Below are 22,037 nucleotides of genomic sequence, written 5' to 3'. Positions count from 1 at the left end.
TTTTATCTTTTCAAAAGCTGCAGGGAAGGTTGAGCTACCCGCCATCCTCTTTTCCTCCTGTGCCCCGACAGCTGATAAATGACAGTACATTTGTTCCACTGCAGAGTGAAATATGAAATCCCATAAAGGCGTCTCACTTATTAGATAGTTCTCAGCAAGCTGCTTATTACGCATTGTGGCATAATGCAGATTACAGACGTGACCAAATGATAATTAGCAAAGCTGGAGCAGCAATTAGTGTTCTTCTGCTGAGTACTGATTACCTTTCATAGTTGAAGAGCAGCTGAACAGTTTGCAAACCTACAACTTTTCTGACTCTAAACACTTCAAGAAGTGCCCCGGCTCTGCCTCCAGGGAAGTGTTGTGGTGAACCAATTTCCATCTTCCAAGACAAATCGACCGTCCCTAGTTCTTTGCCAAATGTTTTGCTGTAACACGAGAAGGAAGGAACATCTGCTTGGGATTAGAGAATAAAAATTTCTGGAGCAGCTGATTAGGTTCGTTTTCTCCTGTCCCAAACAGCAGGCAGAAGTCTCTCCTTTATTCTCCCTGGTGGCAAAACCTTGACCTTCAGCTGGCAATGTTGGGACTCCACCTACCGCGCCCTTATGAGAGAATCAATCCAGTGTGTAGCGTTAGAATCAAAAATTACTTCCTTCAGTTCCTATTGTCAGAACTGCTTTTTAAAGAAAGAAAGAAGGGAAGTAGTATGGCTATCTTTGATTAATGCAGCCTTCCTTAGCCTGGAAACCCTAGTATACATGGACTGTTAATACTTTATTGTATTTATTTGCGTCACTCTGGTTTTGTTGTGTTAAATTTTGCTGGACATTGATCAAATAAATATTGATTGATTTTCTGTTTCCGGAATCTTAGCAATGATGAAAGTATAAATAATGTTGTGTTGCTTGTGTTCTGACTTGGATGAAGGGTTTAGCTGCCTCCACTGCTAGAATTTCTGCTTAACTGAGAACAGGGCACCGTGTTTATCCTTCGTTCCTTGTGCCATTCGTAAGCGGAGCAGAAAGCTAAATACATCAATATGCCTCCACAAGGGCACTCAACAGGGTCAAGGATCCTGTTCAGCAAAATGTAAGTTACTCCACTCCTTACGTACACAAATACACATAGACAAACTCAAGGAGAGAAGGAGATTTGTGTTATGCTAAGAACGCGGTCGCCTTGCAAATAGGGGCTTACGTCAGGGTGCGTGCACATCTGAGGTATGGCTTTACTGCCCTTGAAAAAAAAACCAAAAAAAACCCAGGGTATAGCTTCTGTTATCTGCCTGGACAAACATAGCCAGCTCGATCACTACAGATTAAAAAGGCAGACGGTATTAAACGTTGATCAGATAAGATCGGCTTTGTTTGGCTAGCTGTCCAGAGCAAACATGTACACAGAAGAAAAAGAGCCTAATGCAGGCTAGCAGGCAGTGACACTCTGGGTGTTTTTTTTTTTTTTTTTCCCCTGCTGTGTTAACTTGACTGGAAGTGAAAATCCATTCCCAGAACTCAGCAGTGCCTACATTCTTGGGCACCGAACCTTGCCAGAGGGTAGACAGCTGTTTCCCTCAGTTATTGCGTATGTGATGGGAGAGATTTAATGAGATTGTGTGCACTGAAGGATAAATACAAGCATTTCCCCCTCTTCCTGGTCCAGCAGAGGCCCCGCCCGGGCTTCAAGATAATTCTATCATCTTCGAAGCATGGCTGTACCTGTCAGTTGAAGCGGTTTAATAACTCAGGGCTTGCAACTCTTCCCCTCCTCAAAAACGTTTGCAGGAAGAAAAGAAAAAAAAAAGGCATAGATGCTCTTCTAATGTTCTGGACAAGCAACACTGAGCATGCAAGATTCAGCTTGCTCCATTTCCCTGTGTTTAATTGCTTCATAAGAAGACAGTGCTGCTCTGTGTGTGTGTGCGTGAGAGAGAGAGAGAGAGAGAGAGAGAGCGCATTTGCAGCAACCAAGGGTCTGGCAACCGTTCAAAAACAGAATTAGCTTGAATGAGAGTGCGTGGCTGTTGGCAGTCGTGTTCCATAAATAACCTCTGATTTTATGGTCACCAGTGCTCACGGGGAAGAGCATGCAGGTTATCTTTTGGCAAAGGGGATGGGGTTTGGGGCTCACCCGAAACGAAAAAGCCACGCTCCAACCTGCAGCAGCAAGCGGGCAGATTTCCCAGGGTGACATCTTGAAGGCTTTATCTCCCTGGCTGGAATGGGTCTGCACTTACCAAAGGAAACTCAGACCATCACTTAACTGCAGAGTGACATGTCATGGAGTTCTCAAATTAGCGGATGATGCAAGGGACAACAATAGCCAAGTTGGGAGGCTTGTTTTGTGGAAGGAGTGCGCTCTGGGTGAGCAGCCAGCTTTCTTACACTGCAGCTCATGTTTCAGCCTAGAAATCTATTAACTTTCTCTGGTGGATGCTTAAATTGGAAGAGCGAGGATGCTTTGCCATATGCAACAGCTAGATCCCTGGGCTGGGTGAATAAGAATATAAACCTGTGATGGCGAACCTATGACACACGTGCCAGAGGTGGCACACAGGTCGCTCTCTGTGAGCACACAAGCTGTTGCCCTAGCTCAACTCCGCCATGCATGTGCTCATGCTTCTCACCAGCCAGCTGTTCTTTGGGCCTCTGCTGCGCATGTGTGGGGACAGGGTGCATGGACAGGGTGCATGGGGATGCACATGCATTCATGGGGGTGGGGCAGGGGTGAGATTCTACCAGTTCGTACCTATTCGCTAGAACTGGTTGTTAATATTCTAAGCAGTTCGGAGAACCGGTTGTTAGAAGAAATTACTGGGCTAATCCTGTAAGGAAGGCAGGAAGGAAACATTCTGGTGTTGCTTACAGACACTGCCTCTCAGTTAACCCTTATTATATTCTTGGCAGGACTAGACTTCCTGTCTCAGGAACTTCTCTGGAGTTTTTTTCCCCCTCCTTTGCTGGTACTCTGCTTGTGTGGAGTGACCATTCAAAGTTACAATGGCCCTGAAAAAAAGTGACTTCTTATGACCGTTTTTCACACTTAGGACTGTTGCAGCATTCTCACAGTCATGAGAGGCCAGACGCGGAGATGCGTGTCTCGATGTGAGTGATATTGAGTTGGCCACACCCAGCCAATAACATGACCACCAAGCCACGTCCACCAACTAAGCCACGTCCACAGAACCAGTTGTTAAAAAAATCTGAATCAAATTTGAAAATTCGATGCATGTGCCCAGGGTTGCGTGCACGTTGCATTTGGGGGGGTTGCACGCGCAGCACACTTGGGGCACCCAGTGCCAAAAAGGTTAGCCATCACCGATACAGATACTTGATGGCAGGCATCAAGTGCCTTTTCCATAGGAAGCCCCAGTCCTGCCCTAGACAGAGGCTTTGAGATGGAACTTCCATGTGTACCTTTAGATGGAAATCCTAGACGTCAAGGAGAAAGTTGTCTATGTTTATGATGCTAGTTTGCTGTGTGTAAGAACCCTATTATCCAGGAGGAAAATTTTGCTCCGTATTAAAATCCTATCTGAAGTCTAAAGTGGCACAATTCGGGCATAAACTTGCACGAAGCATTTTCATTGGGAGCTGCCCAGAGTTTGATAAAAAAAAATAAATGGGCAGCCCTATAAATGTTTTAAACACGTAAATAAACTTGCCTGCCTAGATTTCTACCTCTTTCTCCCTCCAAACGAATATCCTTTGGTTTGGCAGCCTAGCACAGAGGCAAGGGCTAGAGAATGGATATTGGTGTGGTGTCATGAACTGAGAGGACGTGTTCTTGGGGAAAGGTTAAAGCTTTTTCCACAGCTGGTCAAAAGGGCCAAGTCGGGCTTTCTAAAGTAGGTGTGTCCAACTTTTTAAGACTCGTGGACTTCAACTCCCAGCATTCCCCAGCCAGCTTGTTGGAAGTCCACAGCTGTTAAAGTTGCCCAGGTCGGACCATCCCTGTAATTGTTCTTCACTGATAAATATGCCAGATAAGAACTTACTACCATCATTCGTGAAGATAAGGTCAAGTATAGTAGGGCTTGTGAAAGAGCCCTAGTTTGGGAAGTTGCATGTGGCGGTGGGACCCCGGGACCCCTCGATGGTTGGTATGCCTCAGTTGTGACTGCTTCATTTTCTGTTTTTCCAGATGGAGTCTCCTGTGTCCACCCCTGCAGTGCTACCACTGCATCTTCTTGTCCCTGTTGTTAACAGTGATATCTCGTCACCATGTGAACAGATAATGGTACGCACTCGCTCTGTAGGGGTGAACACCTGTGATGTGGCACTAGCTACTGAACCAGAGTGCCTGGGCCCCTGTGAACCTGGCACCAGCGTTAATCTGGAAGGCATCGTGTGGCAGGAGACAGAAGACGGTAGGTGTCCTTTAGTATACTTGTTTTAGACCAGTGCTGGTCACTTGGATCGATACAATGTAGTAGATCATACCACCACTGTAAGTTGCAGGCTTGCACTCGCGTGCGTGCGTGCGTGCATACAATGGTCCTGTGTTCTAGAGCCAAAAAGATGAATGCATTGATTTGAAGCTCCGTTCATTCATGAATCTCCTTTGTTTAAAGCCTTGCGTTTTCCGAAGCCATCTCTCTCCAAGCCATCGCTCGGTTTAAACTCTTTTAATGTTTGCACCTCTGAAAGCAGCGATTGTAAACATGTGCAAACGTTCTAAATTGGAGAGAAGCTTTTGATTTCCGTTACCAAAATGAATGAATGCCCTCCTTTGTTTCCGAAGCTAGAATGTCCTTTTCCACCAGCCTCTGATCCACAAAAAAATGTGTTTTTAAGATACCATAAAACTCTTTTTTTTTTTTTTGGTTGCTTTTGCTGCAAGAGATTAATGCTGCTACCCCTTTAGAAACTTCTGAAGAGGTATGATTTGCCTTGGCAAGGAGCCAGTAACAATTGGGAGGTAGTCAATTATCTTTGGAGAGAGGGATATACAAAGAAGCATCTCGCGCTGAGATGCAAAGCGCATATCCTTGGCTGTTACTGATCCATTTTGATGTGATGCCAGTCAGAGTGGAATTGACAGATTCTGAGAGGTTATAATTTGGAGAGACAAAAGACATGCTGACAAATGTTCTTTCCAAACTTACTTGGCGCACACACTTGTGTATCTCCAGGAGCTTGTGTGAGAAGCTGACTGATGAGAAGAAGAAGAAAAAAAAAATCCCTACCTCATCACTCAGCTTTATCATCTTGGGTATACTTGGCTTTCCGCTGATGGTTTTCCTTTTCTCTATAACTTAAAAACATTCTAATGAATAGGTGAACCTGCCAGACAGGATGAAACAAATATAGAAAGCTCATGCAGGGTTTTCTGACTTTTACCATTTGATAGCTCTGTTAGATATCAAGTTGAGTTAAGGGGTTAATAATTTGTTGTTAGTGGCAGTTCCAAATATTGATTCCCTGGCTGTTGACGAGAGGAAGGGCCAACCTGTGGTCAAATTGGTCAGGTTTTGAACTGGTACTTGTGTCCTAATAAATCCAAGCTCCATCACCCTAGCCGAACTCCTGAAATTGTCAAGAAGATGTGTGTACTGATCAGGATCTGAGCACATTACCACACGTTTCAGAGAAAACTACTTCAGTGAGGGCAAATGAGACGATCCTCATCCTTTCCTGCTTGTTATTATCTCGGATGCGTTGGCAGAATTACCCTTTTCTACAACAGCTATAATTTCAGATCTTGCCTAGAGGTTATTCTGTGATTCCTGCAGCTTAACTATTTTTAGCCAGCGCTCACTGTAAATGTGCAGAGTTCTCGTCTGCCACATTACTCCAGCTGTGCCATGGTTCATACTGTCAGAGGAATAACATAATCCTCTCACAACGAAGTCTTTGCATCCTTTGGATCAGTTTTGAACTATTTACGTTGCTGTGTGTGTTTTCTAATTGTGCATTGGGCAAGCCCTTGGTGGCCTACTTAACAATGGTACTTGGATTTCAGGGGATGGTTTACAATTTTGCCTGATGAATGCGTTTCTTTTATATGACCTATGATGCCAAGCCAGAAAAACAGATTGCCACAATCCTTGTTCATTTACTTTTGTCGTTTGTGGCAAGCAAGTCCCTTTTAGGCGAGCAAGAAGAAAATTCTGATTCTTCTCTTTCTCTTCAATCCTTACGATGCAAAGCGAACATTCGTAATGCAGTTGTTTGCATGGTTGGGCTACTTACCCAACGACTTAGTTCACACGTGACATTAGACACCAGGCTCATTTTCAGCACTAAAGACTTCATTTTGCTGAAGCCACAGTTTCCAATATAATTATACAGGTAATTTCACTGATACTCTGGTAAATTGGAATTCTTGCATTCTGAACTGATTACAAGTCAATTAACTAAGAAATGGGTCCCCTTTTGCCTTAATTGAGTCTAAAGCAGGGGTCTCCAACCTTGGCCACTTTCAGCCTGGCGGACTTCAACTCCCAGAATCCCCCAGCCAGCTTTGCTGGCTGGGGATTCTGGGAGTTGAAGTCCGCCAGGCTGAAAGTGGCCAAGGTTGGAGACCCCTGGTCTAAAGGATCCCCTGGTTACGCAGAAGGGCAAAGAGACGGACATGTTTCCTACAGGCATAAACCACAACCGGTTCAGAGTTCTTAACGGCTAAATTTGTCTCTTCTGAAATTATTGACCTCTGTGCAAGTCGGATCCCTCGTCCTCGCTGCTCTGGCCATCTGGCTCTTTCCGCTGAGCAAACAGACTTCTTCTAAGTGCAGTACGGCTTGTTCTGTTCACCTGCCTCCCGCAGAAGTAAATCATGCTGAACAACAACAGCGAGGATATTGTAAAGACGTTCAAGACGGCGATCGTAGCGGTTTCTCCAATTCGGTTACGTGCAATTCTGATCTGCTGAGATCATTAATGGATTTAATTATACCAAAACGCAGCCCTCCACTCACGGCCTTGCCAGCCGCCTGGTTCCCATTTCCTCTTTAATTGTGACGGATGCCATCTGGAGGGGAGCCAGTAATGGAAGAGGAGGGGGGCGTGGGGGGAGGGGGTTTGATGGCCGCAGACCTGCTCCAGGTTGGAGGCAAACCCTTTTCAGCCACCTTCAACGTCTGAGGCTTGAAGTACCATTGCCACTCACCTGGGAAATATCTCAGCCAATAGCGGTGGGGCTTGCAGTTAAGAAGGGGGGGGGGGAAGCCCATTGTCTGACACGCAGATCTTCATAGCAACAAGGATCACTGCATGGCAACAGCAGCTGCTGCACAAAGGAACCATCAAAAGCCTCTTCCTCCAAATCTCTCTCTCCTTCCCTTTTATCTGGTGGATGAGAAGCACTTTGGGTTGCAATATTTCTTTTTTTCTTTTCCCCTTTATTTTGTTTTGAGAGGTATACATTTTCTCTGAAAGAGGGCAGGCCGTTCTGTCAAGTCCCCGGTGGAAAGGAAAAAAAGGAGAGGGAGGCTGTCGCCATTGTAAGCTTAGAGCAGGCCAGCTCTTTGAATTTTGCATAATTAAATTCTGCCCCAAGAGCTGAAACTTAGCGATGGAGCTCTGGTGTACAAATTGCAGAGCGTGTGCCAGTTTGAAAGCATCGGTAGCCATGGTTGGAGCTGCTTGTAATATCTTTTCTATTAAATAAAATCCCCGTTCCCAACCTCCATAGCATTCAATGGTAATAGGCAGTGGGAAACTATAAAATTTGTGTGAAAGAATACTTAGAAAGAATAACATTTCTCACACTTCTTGTTTCTCTTTGTAGTGCTAGAGACCTGTGGCTATTTTTAAAAAAAAAAAAATTAAAAGGAAGAAAGAATTATCCAGTGCTGAAGTCGAAAAAACAAGGTTCATGTATTCAGAGCTAGGTGCTGTAAAAATAATTTGAACTTTTCGGCTGACAGTCCAGGACAACAAAATTGCCATGATTGAAACAAACAGGTGAAATCTGAACTGAAAAGAGCACAAAAGAATATGAGTTATATGAGAGAGCAAATGTTTTTTCTTTAAATAAAAAGGAAGTAAAACCCCACTGAACTAATATTGACAAAGTGCGATTGGTTCATGAAGACTCTCTTAATGATGCTGGTTTTCATGTGCCGTCACAAGGTGGCCAACGCAAGCAAGGAGCACAAGGTGAAAGGAAAGTTTTTCCCAATTAAAATGACCCTTTGAATTTTGGAGAAATCACTTCTCCTTAGTAGAGAAGTGGCTCTTTGGCAGATCATAGCTGGAGATCACAGCAATTCCCGAGTTACAGATATGTAACCATAATAATGTAAGAAAGCAGTACATTTTTAGTTTGGAAAGAATTGCCCAAGGATAAAATGGCTGCACTTTGGAAAATCTGACCAAACCAGCCTGTACCAACACAAAAGAATTTTGGCTCAGTAGCTGAACTACTGGAGATGACAGTTCTATCTTTTGGGCCCTATTAAAATCAAGTTTTTAATCTTGTATTGCTTTACAAAACGCTCTTTGAAAGCAGCTAGTGGCTTTTAAATAATGCGAGAGCTTGCGGGAAATGGTTTTTTTCCCCTTCTCACCCTCGGCTTTCTTTTCCAGCAGAGGTGGTGGTTCTTGCGAGGCAGACAGGTTAAAAAGGCTGCTTTGCAAAATCACCTTCCGTTTCATGAAATAATTCCGCATTTATTTTTGCTGGGAGGGGTTTCCCCCCCCACACCCCACTCTGTGTGTGCGTGATTGATTGAGGTAGGTTAAATCTAGGACACGGTGTGTCAGGCGGGAGTTACAATTAGTCTTGTGCTTTCTTTGGTTGCCAGAGCAGCAGGCAAAAAGGAGAGAGAGAGAGAGAGAGAGAGAGAGAGAGAGAATGGGGGGGGGTGTTCAACCGCTGCCGAGGTCTCTGCTTTACAGAGCTCTTCATCTTTCTCCTGTGATCATGGCAGCGGGCAAGCTGCCAGGACGTCCTTCCTAATCTGACCTGCCAGCGCTGAGATGGAAGCAGCTGCTGGCGCATTGCCACACAATTAACTTGTAAGGCTCTGCAGGAAAGCCGGTGTGTGAAGCCCGAGCGTGAAACTGTACAAAGCAGCTTTGCCTTGAAACGCTGGCGCCTCCAGCTTGAGGCTGACACCTGCAGGAAGCGAGGTCCACCTCCAAGTAGAGAGGAAGGCGTCAGGATGAGTAGTGGAAGGTCATCCTGGCCGCTTACGAGTCAGCAAGAGGAGCTCTCTCCAAGGAAGGCGAGGTGAACGGAGAGGAGGAGAAATCCAAGCCACTTCCAGAGCAAAGATAAGATTTGCCCCATTAGTTTCTTCCCCCCACATCCATCCAGGAATTATAGAACTTAAGTCTCCAAGTCCATCTGCCTATTATCCAGATTTATATCCCTGATTCTCTGCCGTATTACAACTTGAGTGTAACCCTGCCTAAGAGTTTTATTGGAGAGAATTGTACTTATCTTATCTTGCCTTTATTATATTCACCAATAACTCATGGCGGTGAACACACACACAATACTCCTTCTTGTGTTCCTCACAACACTCTTGCGAGGTAGATTGGGCTTGAGAGCAAGTGACTGGCCCAAAGTCACCCAAATATGTATTACACGGCACACTTGAAAGCCTGCAACGCTACATATTGTCAGCTTGCTTTCTACATAAAGTACAAAAACCACTGTGTGTACCCACATGTGTTTTTTTGCTTCATGACGAAAGAACAATTTTCCATTATCTTACCAGAAAGAAATTTTGCAACTTGTAAGGTTTTTCAGGGTGAAATATCTATACAAGCTGAAGCAAAGGCGGCGACATGATGATCTTAAGTTACAGCCATGTTGAGATAACCTTCTTGTCATTTCTGGTAATCGGCCACTCTTATTGGGCTAATGAGGTCTGGAAATCATTAACTGCTGAACAGACACAGTAATTTCCTATTAATATATGAACAAGTGTGAGTTAACAAAGCGTGATGCTTTTTGGTGAGAGAAGAGAAACATTTTCTAAACATTTGAAGGCATACAAAACAACTTTTGCTCGTTAATATTAATTTAAAGGAAAGTATTGTTTTGTATTTTAAATATGGTCCAATTTGCTTTAGTTTTACCTTATTTCCTGGAAGCTGCTCTGGTTTCATATTGTTTCCTTTCTGTACTGTTCTGGCTAATATTAGTTTTCTATATCTTGGGAGATTTCTTTCTTTCTTCCAAAGAAAGAGAATTCTGTAGCTTAGATTAGGATTTGGCTTGAGAGAGATACCGATACTAGTTTTTTAGTAACCTAGTTAATTTCTAAAAAAAATAGAGGTTATAACTGAAGTAGTGCTACAGATCTTACTGTTCTAGATTGTTTCCGCTTTCTTTCGCCATTCTAAATTGTTCTCCCTACTCTCTGCCCAAGAATTAGAGATTTCCACCCTTTGCTTTCCCAGATTTTTGCAGGAGATGCATCTTACAAGCTGCATAAGCACACCTGAGATTTTTTGATACAACCATGAGGGCAGGTAGTCATTGGAAGGAACGAAAATTAGTTTTCAATATATGGATCTTAATATATAAGTACCATGTATGTAAATGTAAACTAGGAATCAGTGGAGGCTTTTTTGTTTTTGTTTGTTTGTTTTGGTAACAGGAAACTTGTGGCTGGGGATGTTTTGTCTTTTCATTATGAGACTTTTGATTTTTGAACAGTAATTTAGAAAAAGCTGGCAATATAGAGAGTAGATGAGGTGCCATATATAGCTGCTGTTTGTAACTTGCACCAAAAGAACATAGGACTCTATTTATGGAAGGGGGTTGTATTATCTCCCCCATTAGCCCAACCCTTATTACTCTTAACAGTAGAGACCATAACTTGAATAGAGGACCTCAAACCTTTTCAGGCCCTCTTACGAACAATAGCTAGTCCAATAATAGGAAAAGGAGACTATCATTGCTTCTCAGAATGGAGGGGTATCTCAAAGCCCACGCTGGCTAGGGACCGGTGGTTTTTAACCAGATCAAAAATGATTTGGTAGCGTGTGAGTAATCAAGGGAGTTTTTGCTGATCCACTTCAGCAGAGCACACACACACCCAAAGGCAGTTATCCCAGAATGGCAAACCACAAGAGAAATGTAAGTAGTCTACTGTAAACAGGACTAATCATCATATTACATGAAGAACTGGTTTGACTCACTGTGAAGAGAACTTGCCAGAGACTGAATGAAGAGAAGCAGAGCCATGCATATACTGCTTTCACAGCCTAACTTTGATCCGAGAAAATTATAAGCTAGTGAAGGAACTAGACTATTAGGCCTTTTACTGTAAGATCTTGGAAATAATCGTATAAATACACCAGGATTGAAAAGCTGATGATTTATGGATTTATATATGGATAAGGGATCAGTTAGGGGCTCCAATTCTGGGGTTACTCTCTAACTCTGGAGAGGAATCCAGAGAGCAGGTGTCACTGCAGAGAATATATCGCAGGTATATCCCAAGATAATCTAAGTAACCATTGAAGTCTGTACCAGGAAAAGCTATCTGCAAAACTCGCTACAATTAATAGATATGGTGACTATCTGACATCCTAAGGGTTGGTCAGGGCGTTCCTCACTACCAGTTGCTTTATTGCAAATTGTGTTCTAAAGGCCCTTGATTGAACTCGATGGAAGAAATTGCTGAGCCAGCTTGGCTGTGGACACGATCAGAAATATCTCTTATTTACGTTGCCCCCATCAAGGTCAACGGATAAAAGTGCTTTCTGAGTCAAAATTGATTCTGAGTGATGGCATCCTTGCCATTTTCTTGACATTATTGCAGAAGTATCTTTAGGTCTAGCCAAGCTCAACAACATTATGAGCCTGGTCTGTAGTTCTTGCAGTAAATTAGCTTTTAGAACGGGGAGGATCTTACTATATGAGAGAAATAAGTAGTAACGAAGCCCAAAGCAAATACTGTTGTCTACGTTCTTCTGCTGACTTAGCTGCACAGAGTAGATTTGAGCAACTACATAGAATTTTAGTCACCACCCACACTTGTTCTGACTTGCTTGGCAGCGATATCTTTGTACTGTGGTTGAGAACGATGGGAAAAGAATTGGGAAATGTTTCTGCCCCCAAAGACCTGGGTACTCACAATCCTTTTCTTCCCCCTCACAGGCATGCTGGTGGTGAACGTTACCTGGAGGAATAAGACCTATGTGGGAACACTACTGGATTGCACACAACATGATTGGGCACCACCCAGGTAAAACCCAAGATGAGGAGACTCTCTTGCTGCGTGCTGATAGTATGTGGTCGTTCGTGAGCTGTAGGTGGAGGGGCAAGGAAGATGTCTGCTAGAGAAAATACTCCAATTTTAGGAAATATTGAGAAACTGTGCACTTTCTTCCCCTTGCAGTGTAGGTCCTAGTCCACCACTTTTAAAACAAAAAAAGGGGCCTTAAGACCTCAAGCAGCTGAAAAAAACTTGCGTTAGGTAATCGGCCTTTTCATTTTTGTGTAGGAAGCTGGTGAGGCAACTTCGACCCAGGAAACCAACCCGTGTTGTATCTTAGCTGAGCCCGTTGAACTGCTGTGTGGTTTTTTTTTTTATTGAATTACTAAGAGGGAATTGGGAAAGGTTAGATAATGGATTGTTCAACAACTGTCAGATGGGGACTGTGCCTATTTGAATGCTCGAGATGAGGGATTAAAAGCTGGGAAACTCAGGTTTGAGCTTGCCTAGGTACAAGCAACCAGGAAGTTGCCTCGGCCTTGGTGCTAACATTCTAGCTTTGGGAGATAGCAATAAGCACTCAGACTTATATACCGCTTTACAGCCCTCTCTAAGCACTTTACAGAGTCAGCATATGTCCCCCAACCATCTGGGTCCTTGTTTTACTGACCTTGGAAGGATGGGAGGCTGAGTCAACCTGGAAGCCTGGTGAGATTCGAACTGCCCAATTTCAGGCAGCCGGCAGTCAGCAGTAGCAGCCTGCAGTATTGCACTCTTAACCACTGCGCCACCATGGCTCCTGTAATAGTCACTTGCAGAGAGAGAAGATGGCGCGAGGGCTACACTCAGTGTTTATTCTTAAACTTCTGCTCTGCTACCTCCTAGATTCTGTGACTCTCCCACCAGCGACCTGGAGATGCGGAATGGCCGTGGGAGGGGCAAGCGTGTGCGCCCCAATAGCAACCCTCCAGTGGCCGAAAGCACAACAGCCACGGATACCAAAAGCTCCAGCAACAGCAGCAAGACTCGGGCAGGGACCAACAGCAAAGGACGCCGAGGCAGCCAGAACTCCTCGGAGCATCGCCTCCCTGCTGGTGGCGCTTCGGAAGAGGTCAAGGCCAGCCCTTCGTCGGTGACCAAGCGGAAGAGCAAGCCTCTCTCGGACATGGAAGTGAATTCCAGCTCCGAGGATTCTAAAGGAAGCAAACGTGTCCGCACAAACTCCATGGGCTCCACGACGACACCTTTGGTTGTGGCGGCGGCTGCCGCTGCCGCTGCCGCCACCACGGCCATCAAAGTGGAGCCTGCCATTTTGGATAGGAACTGCCCCTCTCCCATTCTCATTGACTGCCCCCATCCCAACTGCAGCAAAAAATACAAGCACATTAACGGACTCAAGTATCACCAGGCCCATGCACACACGGATGATGACAGCAAGCCTGAGGCCGATGGGGATAGCGAGTATGGAGAGGAGTCCTCTCTTCCGGCTGACTTGAGCAGCTGCAACGGTGCTTCTGGGAGCCAGAAGGGCTCCCTTTCCCCGGCCCGCTCGACGACACCTAAAGTGCGGCTGATGGAACCGCACAGTCCCTCGCCATCCAACAAGTTCAACCTCAAAGCCGCTGGCAAGAAGAAATTAGGTGCCGAAGGAGATCCCGATTCTGGTGCTCTTTCTAATGATGGATCGGAGGACGGTCCTTTGATCCCCGACGAGACAAGCAATGATGGCTTTGACTCGGTAGAAAAGAGGACCAGTGAGAAAGAGAAGACGAAAAAGCTGGTTAGCATCAAGCCCGAGAAGATCAGCTCAAAGAGCATCAAGTCCGCCCGACCCATCGCCCCGGCCATTCCACCTCAGATCTACACTTTCCAGGCAGCCACATTCACAGCTGGTAGCCCCGGCTCCTCCACGGGTCTCACCACGACTGTGGTCCAGGCCATGCCTAACAGCCCCCAGCTGAAGCCCATTCAGCCGAAGCCCACTGTAATGGGCGAGCCTTTCACGGTCAGCCCGACGCTGACCCCCGTCAAGGACAAGAAGAAGAAGGACAAGAAAAAAAAAGAACCCAAGGAAGTGGAGAGCCCCTTGACCCCCGGGAAAGGGTGTCGGGCTGAGGAAGGCAAGAGCCCCTTCCGCGGGGAGCCCGGCGATCTTGGGGCGAAGGGGGAGAGCCTCCTCAATGGTTCCTCCGACCCCCACCAGAGCCGCCTCGCCAGCATCAAGGCCGAGGCCGATAAAATCTACAGTTTCACCGACAATGCCCCAAGCCCATCCATCGGGGGGGCCAGCCGGTTAGACAGCGCGGCCCCCACGCAGCCCATGACTCCCCTTCATGTGGTCACCCAAAACGGGGCCGAAGCCAGCTCTGTGAAGACCAATAGCCCAGCTTACTCGGACATCTCCGATGCCGGGGAGGACGGGGAAGGGAAGCTGGAGAGCATGAAGGCCAAGGAGCCTGATCAAATGGCCAAGGAAGGGGCCAAGAAAGCCCTCTTCCCTTCTCAGCCCCAGAACAAGGAATCTCCGTATTACCAAGGTTTCGAGGCCTACTATTCCCCGGGTTATGCCCAGTCGAGCCCCAGTCCCATTAATCCCAGCAACCAAACGTCCATAGAGAGCCAGGCCCTGAAGCTGAAGAAAGACGAAGAGCCCCCAAGCCCAGAGGTGAAGGTGAAGAACGAGGCTTGTGAGGAGAGGAAGGCCGAGCTGGGTCCCTCAAGCCAGCAGCCGTCGGTCATTCAGCAGAGGCCCAACATGTACATGCAGTCGCTCTATTACAACCAATACGCCTACGTGCCTCCCTACGGCTACAGCGAGCAAGGCTATCATGCCCACTTGCTCAGCACTAACCCAACCTATCGGCAACAGTACGAAGACCAGCAGAAACAGCGCCAGGGCCTGGAGCAGCAGCAACAGCAGCAGCAGCAGCAGCGTGCGCTGGACAAAAAAGTGGACTTGGGACTGAAGGAAAGGGAGGTGATCCTGAAGGAGGAGTGGAAGCAGAAGAGTTCTCTCCCACCCACTCTGACCAAAGCACCCAGCTTAACCGACCTGGTCAAACCTGGACTCAATAAGGCCAAGGATCAAGGAAGTGATGTAGCCAAGTCAGTCATTATCCCCAAATTAGAGGACTCCACAAAACTCCAAGGCCAGACTATAGAAGGCCTCAAGGGAAAATTAAACGAAAGCCACCTTGGCAAAGAGACGGCAGACTCCAAGGCAGGTTTGGACTGTGGTCGACAGGCTGAGGTGGACCCGGTACTTTGGTACAGACAGGTAAATGAGGAGGAGCGGGGCGGGGGCGGGAGGGTTGAACTGGGAGAGCTGTTGTCAGAATGACTAATCCCTGGGTGCAGAAAACTAAACGGAGAGGAAGTGCGAACAGCATTAATGTGGATGCTTGTTTGGTTTCCTGGGTTTCTGGATCTTGGAGTCTCTGCCAAAATAAATATACGGCTAGTGCAACTGTAGATGGTTGGGTCCGATTTGTTGGCATTTAATTCAGCCCTGGGTGGTATTTAATCACTCCCACTGCCCGCATTAATATTTTTGGCAGCCAAATAGATGAAACGGAGCTATTGCTTAGGAATGCATGCAGCAGAAAAAGCGTAAGAATTGTGTAGCTTTTGTCTTACTTTGATCAGTGCTTCAAAAGCTGGACTATCTCACTGTGAAAGCTCAGTGGTCCGCAATCTTGGCAACTTGAAGACTTGTGGACTTCAACTCCCAGAATTCTCCAGCCAGGACTGGCTGGAGAATTCTGGGAGTTGAAGTCCACAAGTCTTCAAGTTGCCAAGATTGGAGACCTCTGGTTTGGCTTACTGCTCAGTTTTAATAATGTAGGCCAGTGGTACCAAATTAAGTAACATTAATTAATAGAAATGAACAATTTATAACATATATTTATTTCTGGTTATTAATGCAACTAGAACTTGAGAATTTCTGTGAATGTTATGCAATACTTCAGAGAGGCATTTGATTGGTCGATGAAAAGCCAATAAGGTGTATAAGGTGTGTAAGGTGGGAAGAATCCATATGAATATAGAATTGCTTCCACGGTCTCTTATTTTTTAAATGCTCCACCCTGAGGTTCCCCCGCTTCCATTGTGGCGACTTCTGGGCTGTGGAATTGCTAGTCACCCGACTGACTCCACCCTGTGTTGCTGCAGGAGGCCGAACCCCGCATGTGGACGTACGTTTACCCCGCTAAATACCCTGACATCAAAATGGAAGATGAGCGGTGGAAGGAAGAGAGGGAGCGAAAGCTAAAAGAGGAAAGGAGCCGCGGCAAAGAATCCATCGTGAAGGATGATGGGAAAGAGAGCATCAACTCTGACTGCAAAATGCCTTCCAGCGAGGACTCGCGCTTAATGGGGAAAGAAGCCAGATCTGGCGCCCACGTGCCCGTGTCCTCCCCGCTCACCCAGCACCAATCCTACATCCCCTACATGCACGGCTACTCCTACAGTCAGTCCTACGACCCCAGCCATCCCAGTTACCGTGGCATGCCAACCGTCATGATGCAGAACTATCCAGGTAGGGGGAACTGAAAGGGAACCCTGTGATTATTACAGGTACGGGGGAATAAAACGGGGGGAATTGAGCTCAGGTAGACTGATACGGTCAGATGTCTCACAACATCAAGATGTTGCCAGGCTCCAAAAAACCAAGAAAGACCCATCGGGATTATTCCAAGTAGATTTCTTTAGGGTTCCTCACCCACAGGCGGAATCTTGTCAAGCTAAAGCAGGCTTCCATCGCCGTAAAGCAGGGGTGTCCAACCTTGGCAACTTTAAGCCTGGAGGACTTCAACTCCCAGAAGGCAATTTTCCTTTTTATGCCACCTCAATTTTTCCATTGCAGGGACCCCCAGTGAAACACAGGGAGAGATTTCACACACATACACCCCATGTTCCTTCGTTTTACAAAAATAAACAAGGGGCCCGTTGCCATTTTGGGAGGGCTGTTTTCCCCTGAAAAGAAGCCAAAAATTCAAGCCTCCAAAATCGGGCAGAGTTTCCCAAGCAAGCCAGACACTGGATTCCCACGTTGCCCTGAGCTGCGGTTAGTTAACCAGGTTTAGGGGCTCAGCAACAATTTGCTCGCCTTGCTTAACGTACCAAACCGGCAACAGATCATGCTGTAGCTTCTGAGCAAGTTGACTGGGGAATTCTGGGAGTTGAAGTCCTCCAGGCTTAAAGTTGCCAAGGTTGGACACCCCTGCCGTAAAGCATATATTCTGGGAATTATGAGGGAGGAGCCATCTTCACCCGCTTTCCCTCACACAAACAATCTGAACTGGGATGCCTCTTTCTCCTCTGAAATGCCCTTCCTGGGAATTCAGACCCCGTTCCTTCGGTTGCAGAGAATTTACCTATACCTTGCTAATGTGGCGGCGTTCCTTAAACTATTTCCCCCCCCTCAGATCCCCTCCACCTTTTAAAAAATTATGGAGGACCCCAAAAGAGCTTTTGGGTATATGAGTTATATTAACCCGCGTGCCCTAAGCATTCGAAGTGGTTAATTTTTGTCTTAGCGACTAATCTAGGAATATAAAACCAGAAGAAGATTGGGTGGAATGACATCTCCTCAAACTTCTCAACCTTGAGTTGGTCCCTTTCCTTTCCTCATCTTTTCCCTGCAGATGCATGACGTCCGTCGGTTTCTTTGGGTGGGTGGCTCTCCTGACAAACGCAGGGTAGAAATGCTGACTGGTGTCTCTCCCGCAGGTTCTTACCTTCCTTCCAGCTACTCATTCTCCCCGTACGGCAGCAAATCCTCGGGAAGCGAGGAGAGCGAAAAATCCCGAGCTAGTCCTATTATTGGCTGTAAATCCAGCTCTGAATCCAAGGCCCTGGACATCCTGCAGCAACACGCCAGCCACTACAAGAGCAAATCCCCGACGGTGAGTGCTAGTTGTGGCGCGGCATTAACTAGTTCTCAACACTGGGCCTTTTGGTTGAACCTGGCTCAGAACCTGGAGCTCTTCTCTCGTGGAGGCTACCATGGTTGGAGGAGAACCTGGGGCTCTTCTCTCATGGATCTTACCATGGTTGGAGGAGAACCTGTGGCTCTTCTCTCATGGATCCTACCATGGTTGGAGGACAACCTGTGGCTCTTCTCTCATGGATCCTACCATAGTTGGAGGAGAACTTACGACTCTTCCCTCATGGATCCTACCGTGATTGGAGCAGATGATGAAGCGCTTATCCTGCCTGGTGGCTGGAGTTTGCAGGGACTGGAGAAATCCAAGCAACGTTGTGCGTTGTGACGTTGCCCTGCAACAAAATCTGCTCGGGATGGCCTGCCATTCCTTACAGATTCACACTCCGGGCTTCAAACCCGTCTGTTCTTCTGCTTACCGTGCAGATAAGCGAGAAGGCCTCTCAGGAGCGCAGCGGCTGCGGGATAGGAGGAAGCAGCGCAGGCTGCAGCAGCCTAGGGGGAGCCAGTGGCGCTGAGAGAAGCGTTGACCGGCCTCGCTCCTCCCCTTCACAGCGTCTGATGTCTACGCATCACCACCATCACCACTTGGGCTACTCGTTGCTCCCGGCCCAGTATAACTTGCCCTATGCAACAGGTGAGTGCTTGGGTGGTGGTGGGGGGGGGGGTTGGGAGGAGGTGTGTGTCTGTCAGGATTCCAAATTCAGTATTTGTTTTTATTGATCGATTCAATTTATCCCCCATTTGCAATTTTAACCGTCTTTGGGAATGTCTTTGCTGTTCCTCTACAGGTCTTTCATCTACAGCCATTGTTGCCAGTCAGCAAGGTTCTGCTCCTTCCCTCTATCCCCCGCCCCGAAGGTGAAAATGGTAAGGACACTCCGACACACCTGCCTTGGTGGCTGTGGAGAGGAACAAAGGGGGCAGGGGGCGGATGGTTTCATTGCTGGCTTCACCCCGTTCAGATTCTAGGAAGAACTTCGATTATAAAACCAAACAAACCGGAGGGGATTGGCAATATATAAACTGGCTTCAGCACCCTCCTTTTCTTGTAGTGAAGTCTTGAGCGAAGAATCCAGTTGTGGCCCAGGTGACAGCTACGGAATTACCTTCATTCCCACATTATGATATGCCAGTTGTCTGTACCAGCCCTTCTGGCCACCGCTTTCCTATTGTCTGTGGAGATTCTCAGGTCCTAGTTGTTCCAGAGGTGTTTTTCCAAAAGGCAACCGGTCTTTTTGTTGTTTTCTTGAAAATGTTTTGCTTGTCATCCAAGAACCTGACCAGAACCTGAAGGAAGTTCTTGGATGAGAAGCAAAACGTTTTCAAGGAGAAAAAAAATAAAATAAAGTCAAATTGCCCTTTGGGAAAGCGCTTTTGGGACTGCTTTCCTATTGTTCAGTTTTGATAAAAATTAAAAATTGGGTAAGGGGCTGTTAAGCCCAGACAGAGAACTGCCCACTTCCTAGTTCTATCTAAGCCCACCTGCTGAAAAGGCCGGATCTCCAAGTCCACCTTCTGAGCTACTGTTATTCTGGCTCCATCTTGTGGCTGAGATGGAATTTGCTGACACCCCGCCCCCCTTTCTTCTCTTTGCAACAGGACATGACTGATAAGGTAACCCCGGCTGTACCAAGACATGTGACTGGCTCACGTGAGGAAGCGCTGCAAACTGCATTAAGACATCAGTTCAATGGTGTTGATTGTTCTGCTTGACGGTCCTGCCAGAGTGTGATGCAGACTCTGCCCCTCCCCTGTTGAACACACCACACGCACACACAGAGAGAGAGAGAGAGAGAGACACAGATGCTGAGCCCCGTCTGAGTGAGTTATGGAGCTGGGACTTGCCGAAATATTTATTCAACTGACTTGGGGGTGACTGGCCGTTTTCCAGAATCCTTCTGGGAAAGAGGACGGGGACGGCGGGCCGAGCAGTGTGACATCAACAGGACCTTCTGGAAGTACGCTGGGGAGGAAGAGCAGCTGAGTTTTGAGTTCCAACTCACACCTCCCTCTTGTTCCTGGGCTGCGGCCGAGAAAGCTATTCCAGAGTTGGCCGAAGAGAACGTCCAGGTGGTGGGTTTGGGGGTTCTTCTTTTTTTTTTGAGAACTAGTCACCTGGCACAAGCAGGTAGGTGGACTCTCGCAAAGAGCCCCAGAAAGACGAGGCTCTCGTGCCTCACGCCAGCCTGGGGAGGACGCAGGGAGGGCCACCAGGCCTGCCACGAGCCCGAGTCAGCCGTACGTTTCTCGGTCAAGGAACGGTTCCCGGACTTCTCTGTCCTGAAACTTCTCTGTAGCACTTTGCCTTGGGGCCGGCTGCTCTCCCGAAAAAAGGCCGTCCCGCCCGCTGCTTTTTTTTCCCTAGCCCCTCCTCCCTGCTGGCGTGCGGCAAGGCAGCCGCTGCTGTGCTCCCTGGCACAAACAGCCTCTCCGTACGGCTACAATATGGCCTTTTGGGCAGGCTGGTCCTGCTTCTGTCGGGCCGGGGGGCAGCTCCTCTCGGCTCGAAGGGCGCCTGTCGCTCCTGTCTTCCCCGGCCCTTTGGCACAGAGGAAAGAAGCCCCCCCCCGGCTGCCGTGGTGTAATCCTCTGGGCAGGGCCTTCCCCACCACCACCACCACCACGCCTGGGAAAATCCTCCCTTCTCGGCAAGGGATGAAGCAGGGCATGGGGGCTGGCTGGGCCCTGCAGAAAGAACCAAGCCTCAACCTTGTGGAGCATCGAAGCGACCGGCCAGCCTTCCTGCAAACCCTGGTGGCGGGGCGAGCAGGCAAGAACGGCCCCTTGCATTGCCGGGGCCTCGCTCCCTGCCCTTCGCCAGTGCCCTTGAGGGACCCGTCTGACTGGAGCTGCCTCCCCCTACCCCCCCTACCCGTTTCCTGCGGGAGGCCTGTCAGGTGGAAAAGGGCAAGGGGCCCACTTGTGCCCTCCCAAGCGGACTCTCCAGGAACCGGCGCTGTACGTCTGTGCAAGCGCCCAGCTCGTTTTCTGTTCCCGCCTGTAATGTTGCGCGAGGCCACCCTCTCTCTGCCTCTTGGACTTTGTATATACTGTAAAAAGGAATTGTTTGAAATTTGTCGGGCTTTTTTATTTTTCCCCTTCTTCCCCTCCCCCTTTCCCAAGCTCGAGGTTCTCGCGTAGCTTCGTCAAGAGTCCCTGGAGGAGGATGGGGGGCAGCAGGAAGAAGAGGAGGCTGCTTATCCCCCACCCCCGGCCCCAAGTCTCGTTTGAGGGTGATTCCCACTGTCTTAAAAGCACATGGCGAAGCGGTGCCGCTGCGTCCTCTCTCTCTCTCTCTGCCTTCCTGGCACTGGCTTGCCCTTCGTGCAGGGAGGAAGGCTTCCGAGAGTTGCCTTAGAACCACGGCCTGGGAACTCTCTCACACACCCCAGGGGGTCGAGAGGACGGCCTCGGAGGAGGCACGCACATCAGGAGGTTACCAGCCTTTTCTTACCAGCATAGTCCCATGAGAACATTCGGTAGCAGACTTGAGCGCTCACCATCTTGACACAGTTTTGTGGATTTGTGACTCAGGTAGGCACAAAAAAAATACAGCCGCCAAAATACGAGCCGTGCAAACTCCTGACGAGAGGTGCGTCGCCGTCGTCAGTGAGTAAACCTCAGGGTTGCCTACTTGGGGAGGGGGGGCCTTTACAGAAGCACCGTGTTGTAGCAAGTTCTTGTAAAAACGGGATACTCGCGTTCTCTTCCGGGCCTGACTTTGATGCCCCTGACCTTACTAGGTAAGGTATTCGTATAAGAAATGCCCTACCTCAGCTGCCGGATCCTTGCCCTGTTGGGTGCATGCAAAGCTTTGGCCTTTTGTTTGTTATTGGTGTTTAGTGTATTGCTGTTGTTGGTTTTTTTTTAAAAAAATACAGATAGTCATATTTGTGTAAAAAAAAAAAATTATTTAACTGATATTAGTGCACCTCCCAACTTGTGTTAAGGGCTAGAAATACATTT

The 22,037-nt window shown here is 47.6% G+C and overlaps 1 protein-coding gene across 4 annotated transcripts in view; it reads left to right on the top strand.

Annotated features, from left to right (window-relative positions):
* ZNF609 (zinc finger protein 609) overlaps positions 1 to 21,144 on the top strand; it is a 69,556-nt gene extending 48,412 nt beyond the window's left edge. For all 4 annotated transcript variants that reach the window (XM_026709471.2, XM_087941471.1, XM_087941473.1 and 1 more), the window contains 8 exons: positions 4,144 to 4,369; positions 12,067 to 12,154; positions 13,010 to 15,401; positions 16,295 to 16,661; positions 17,855 to 18,030; positions 18,495 to 18,705; positions 18,860 to 18,938; positions 19,671 to 21,144. In XM_026709471.2, the coding sequence (XP_026565256.1) occupies positions 4,144 to 4,369; positions 12,067 to 12,154; positions 13,010 to 15,401; positions 16,295 to 16,661; positions 17,855 to 18,030; positions 18,495 to 18,705; positions 18,860 to 18,933 (3,534 nt within the window). In that variant the 3' untranslated portion in view covers positions 18,934 to 18,938; positions 19,671 to 21,144. The remainder of the gene's footprint in view (positions 1 to 4,143; positions 4,370 to 12,066; positions 12,155 to 13,009; positions 15,402 to 16,294; positions 16,662 to 17,854; positions 18,031 to 18,494; positions 18,706 to 18,859; positions 18,939 to 19,670) is intronic.
* Positions 21,145 to 22,037: the final 893 nt, after the last annotated feature.

The sequence above is a fragment of the Pseudonaja textilis genome, chromosome 13 (assembly GCF_049901715.1).
Source record: "Pseudonaja textilis isolate UNSWEBS1 chromosome 13, rPseTex1.2, whole genome shotgun sequence".
In the NCBI taxonomy this organism is placed as follows: domain Eukaryota; kingdom Metazoa; phylum Chordata; class Lepidosauria; order Squamata; family Elapidae; genus Pseudonaja; species Pseudonaja textilis.
Note: the sequence above shows the minus strand (reverse complement) of the source record. Positions and strands in the feature narration are given on the sequence as shown.